Here is a 5,225-nt window from a genome sequence, read left to right as displayed (position 1 = left end):
TAGAGACGGGGTTTCACCATGTTGACCAGGATGGTCTCGATCTCTTAACCTTGTGATCTACCCGCCTCGGCCTCCCAAAGTGCTGGGATTACAGGCTTGAGCCACCGCGCCCGGCCCCCCATTGATGTTTGTTGGCCTGGTGCTGAGGACAGTGGCAAATAAGACAGAGGAGGTTCTCACACAGTGGGGCTCACGAGAAGGCAACAGCACATCGTGGCCGTGCCAGGGCCGCAAAGTCGGGAGAGCAAGCTGAGGAGAAGAGGCTGCCCGGAGCTCCTGCGGAGGGGCCTTTGAGCTGAGACAGGCATAGATTTAAACCCCAGACACTCCTCCGGGCGCAGTGGCTCACGCCTGTAATCTTAGTATTTTGGAAGGCTGAGGCGAGAGGATTGCTTGAGTCCAGGAGTTTGAGACCAGCCTAAGCAACGTAGTGAGACTCCATCTCAAAAAAAATAATTAGCCAGGTGTGGCGGCACGCACCTGTGGTCCCAGCCACCCAGGAGGGTGAGGCGGTCAGATCCGCTGGGCCCAAGAGACCGAGGCCACAGTGAGGCAGGATCACACCACTCAGCCTGGGTAACAGTAGTGAGACCCAGTCTAAAAAAGTAAGTTTTTTTAGGCCGGGCCCAGAGGCTTTGGGGGACTGAGGTGGGTGGATCAGCTGAGGTCAGGAGTTCGAGACCAGCCTGACCAGTAAGGCGAAACCCTTTCTCTAAAAAAAAAAAAAAGAAGGTGCATGTTCCTGTGTTGGGTGGAAGGCAGGGCCCAGCCCCTCCTGGCCACCAATTCCCCTTCTTTCCTACCTAGAGGAGGACTCAGCCATCCCCATCACAGTACCTGGCCGCCTGCCTGTCTCACTGGCAGGCCACCCTGTGGTGGCAGCCCAGGCAGCAGCTGTGCAAGCAGCGGCCGCCCAAGCAGCCGTGGCTGCACAGGCAGCCGCCCTGGAACAGCTGCGGGAGAAGCTGGAGTCTGCGGAGCCTCCCGAGAAGAAGATAGCGCTGGTGGCTGACGAGCAGCAGCGGCTCATGCAGCGGGCACTGCAGCAGAACTTCCTGGCCATGGCAGCCCAGCTGCCCATGAGCATTCGGATCAACAGCCAAGGTACTGCCCTGGTGCCCAGACCCACCATGCTTCCTGCATGGGTCACACAGTGAGGGTCTTGGAGCCTACATATGTAAAGAGTACCAACAAATCAATAACAAAAAAAAAGGAGGCCATGCGCAGTGGCTCACGCCTATAATCCCAGCACTTTGGGAGGCCGAGGAAGGTGGAGTCAGGTCAGGAGTTCGAGAGCAGCCTGGCCAACATGGTGAAACCCCATCTCTACTAAAAATACAAAAAATAGCCGGGCAAAGCAGCATGCACGTCTAATCTCTGTTACTCAGGAGGCTGAGGCAGGAAAATCACTTGAACCCAGGAGGCAGAGGTTGCAGTGAGCTGAGGCCACGCCACTGCACTCCAGCCTGGGTGACAGAATGAAACTCCAGCTCAAAAAAAAAAAAAAAAAGAGGTTGGGTATGGTGGCTTACGCCTGTAATCCCAGCACTCTGGGAGACCGAGGTGGGCTGATCACCTGATATCAGGAGTTTGAGACCAGCCTGACCAACACTGCGAAACCCCGTCTCTATTAAGAACACAAAAAATTAGCCGGGCGTGGTAGTGCATGCCTGTAATCCCAGCCACTTGGGAGGCTGAGGCAGGAGAACCGTTTGAACCCAGGAGGTGGATGTTGCAATGAGCCGAGATCGTGCCATTGCACTCCAGCCTGGGCACCAGGAGCGAAACTCTTTCTCAATAAAAAGCAAACTGGCCGGGGCACAGTGGTTCACACGTATGGTCCCAGCACTTTGGGAGGCTGAAATGGGAGGATTGCTTGAGCCCAGGAATTTGAGATCAGCCTGAGCAACACGGAGAGATGCCATCTCTACAAAAATTAGCTGGGCGTGGTGGCACGCTCCTGTAGCCCCAGCTACTGGGTGGGGGTGCTGGTGGGAGGTTCACTTGAGCCCAGGGGGTCGAGGCTGCAGTGAGCCATGATTGCACCACTGCATTCCAACCGGGGTTGGAATGGGTGGCAGAGCAAGACCTGGTCTCAAAAAAAAAAAAAAAAAAGGCGAAAAAACAAAGCAAGATATGGACAAATACACTTCCTCAGCAGATAAATACTGGGCACCTACTGTGTGCCCTGGTGACAGCATGAATGTGACAGACACTGTCTACACCTTGTGGAGCTGAAATCTAGTTGTTGGTGAGACAGACAGAAAACAGAACATACAACAGGTGTATTTATGATCAGAAATGGCAGTTCTGGCCGAGCGTGGGGGCTCACGCCTGGCATCCAGCACTTTGGGAGGCTGAGGTGGGCGGATCATTTGAGGCTAGGAGCTCAAGACCAGCCTGCCCAATATGGCGATAGCCCATCTCTACCAAAAATACAAAAATTAGATGCACGTGGTGGCGCGCCTGTAGTCCCAGCTACTCGGGAAGCGGAGGCAGGAGAAGTGCTTGCATCCGGGAGCTGGAGTTTGCAGTGAGCCGAGATGGCACCACTGCGCTCCAGCCTGCCGACAGAGCGAGCCTCCACCTCAGGAGCAGACACACAAAAAAACACGGTATGTATTCTTCCCCCAAAGCCTCCGAGAGCCGCCAGGACTCCGCCGTGAGTTTGACGGGCACCAGCGGCAGCAACAGCATTAGCATGTCGGTGGAGATCAACGGCATCTTGTACACAGGTAGGACCCCTGAGGCCACACCCTGCCTCGACCTCCCCTCTCCCGGCGTGAACTCAGGACCCTGGGTTGCACCTGGTTGCACCTGCCGGGACCCAGGCATGCGGGCAAGCAGGACATGGCCAGAGGTTTTGCAGGACAAACAGTCAAGGACAGTCTTGAAAAGGCCATAGCTCCCCTGGCGTGCGCTCAGCCCAGAGGGGGTCATCCGCAAATACATACTCGGTGTGACGTGGGATGCTTCACATTCCTTTTTTTTTTTATGAGACCGAGTCTTGCACAGGCACGCACCACCGCACCTGGTTAATTGTTACATTTTTTGTAGAGATGCGGTCTTGCTTTGTTGCTTGGACCCGTCTTGAACTGGGGCTCACACCAGTCTTTCTGCCTGGGCCCCCCAAAGTGCTGGGATTACAGGCGCCAGCCACACACCCAGCCAATCCCAATGCTTTCTGACGATGAGGAGCGAAGATTGTGTGAGCCCGGTAGTTCAAGGCTTTGAGGCTGCAGTGAGCTGTGAGGACGCCATTGTGCTCCAGCCTGGGCCAAGAGCAGGACCTTGTGTCTTGAAAAACAATTGTAGGCTGGGCGCGGCGGCTCACGCCTGTAATCCAAGCACTCTGGAGGCCAAGGCGGGTGGATCACCTGAGGTCGGGAGTTCAAGACCAGCCTGACCAACATGGTGAAACCTTGTCTTTAAAAAAAAAAAAAGAAGAAGAAGAAGAAGAAAGAAAAGAAAAAAAATTGTAATGAATTTATTTTTTAGTTTTAAAATTTTTTCATTAATTTTTGTGGGTATGTAGTAGGTATATATATTTATGGGTTATATGAGATGTTTTGATACTGGATGCAATGCCTAATAATCATGTCAGGGTAAATGAGATATCAAAAAATTTAATCCAGCCGGGCGCGGTGGCTCACGCCTGTAATCCCAGCACTTTGGGAGGCCGAGGCGGGCAGATCACCTGAGGTCAGGAGTTCGAGACCAGGTTGGCCAACAGGGTGAAACCCCATCTCTACTAAAAATGCAAAACTGGGGCCAGGTGCTGTGGCTCACTCCTGTAATCCAGCACTTTGGGAGGCCAACATGGGTGGATCGTGAGATCAGGAGTTTGAGACCAGCCTAGTGAACATGGTGAAACCCCGTCTCTACTAAAAAAAGACAAAAATTAGCCAGACATGATGGCACATGCCTGTAGCCCCAGCTACGCAGGAGGCTGAGGCAGAAGAATCACTTGAATCTGGGAGGCGGAGGTTGCAGTGAGCCAGGATCGTGCCACTGCACTCCGGCCTGGGCGATAGAGCGAGGCTCTGTCTCAAAAAAAAAAAATCATAATGAAATAAAAATTAAAAAGCAAAATTATCCGGGCGTGGTGGCGCATGCCTGTAATTCCAGCTACTCGGGAGGCTGAGGCAGGAGAATCGCTTGAACCCGGGAGGCGGAGGTTTCGGTGAGCCGAGATTTCGCCGTGGCGCTCCACCCAGGCAACAAGAGCGAAACTCCGTCTCAAAATGAAAAACAAAAAAAAATTAAAAAGTAGCCAGACGTGGTGGCACGCTCAGCTGCTCAGGAGGCTGAGCTGGGAGGATCACGTGAGCCCAAGAGGTTGAGGCTGCAGTGAGCTATGATCGTGCCACTGCACTCCAGCCTTGGGACAGAGTGAGAGAGAAGTTGATGAGGAGTTTGTACCCTGGGTGCACCCCGTTGGGTCTCCCTGTGGCCCGCCTTGCATCTGCTTAAACTCTGCATGGTGTCTGTCTTCTGTTCTTGCCTTAGGAGTTCTGTTTGCTCAGCCGCCAGCCCCCACGCCACCCTCTGCTCCCAACAAAGGTGGAGGTGGCGGCGGCGGCAGCAGCACGGGCGGCCGGGGAGGAAGCAGCGGGACCAGCGGTGGCCAGGCCGGGCCCGCGGGGCTGTCTGCGCCCTCCACATCTACCTCAAATAACTCGTTGCCTTAACCGCATGACTCCCCCGCCCCGCCACCGACCCCGGGGCCCACCGGCCTGGGCAGGGGGTCCAGGTGAGCCACACAGGGGCCAGCACGGCCCGAAGATACGTGTGGGGAGGGAAGATATCCACAGAAGAGCCACAGCTGACGCCAAAAAGAAAAGAAAAAATAGATATAATACGTATATATATAAAGAAAATTTAATAAAACGGGAAAACCAAGGAACACTTGAATTTCTCAGGTTTTGGACATTCAGAGAGATGAATTGTGAGAGCGACAAAGGAAATGGATGAGACAGCCAAGAGGCAGACCTTTCCCGGGCGTTCCTGCCGCCCCGTGAACCGAAGGCTCTGGTGTCTGGTTTGGCCCGACCGCAACGTGGCCGGTCGTGTTTACCTCATACATCCCTGCACTGTGTTTTCGTTTCCGTCTGCTTTCGCTCTCATTATTCTCTGTTCACCTTGCGCTCACCACTCCCAGGTCCTGTGTCCAGCGAAACCCCTGAGCCAAGATCACTGAATTTTTTTTTTTTTTTTTTTTTTTT

General features: G+C 54.0%; 1 protein-coding gene across 2 annotated transcripts in view; it reads left to right on the top strand.

Moving 5' to 3' along the window:
* ARID3A (AT-rich interaction domain 3A) overlaps window positions 1-5,224 on the top strand; it is a 53,662-nt gene extending 48,438 nt beyond the window's left edge. For both annotated transcript variants that reach the window (XM_017514470.2, XM_017514471.2), the window contains exons 7-9: window positions 808-1,104; window positions 2,637-2,735; window positions 4,510-5,224. In XM_017514470.2, coding sequence (XP_017369959.1) covers window positions 808-1,104; window positions 2,637-2,735; window positions 4,510-4,691 — 578 coding nt within the window. In that variant the 3' untranslated portion in view covers window positions 4,692-5,224. The remainder of the gene's footprint in view (window positions 1-807; window positions 1,105-2,636; window positions 2,736-4,509) is intronic.
* The last annotated feature ends 1 nt before the right edge of the window (window position 5,225 follows it).

This window comes from Cebus imitator, unplaced genomic scaffold, assembly GCF_001604975.1.
Source record: "Cebus imitator isolate Cc_AM_T3 unplaced genomic scaffold, Cebus_imitator-1.0 Scaffold524, whole genome shotgun sequence".
Lineage (NCBI taxonomy): Eukaryota > Metazoa > Chordata > Mammalia > Primates > Cebidae > Cebus > Cebus imitator.
Note: the sequence above shows the minus strand (reverse complement) of the source record. Positions and strands in the feature narration are given on the sequence as shown.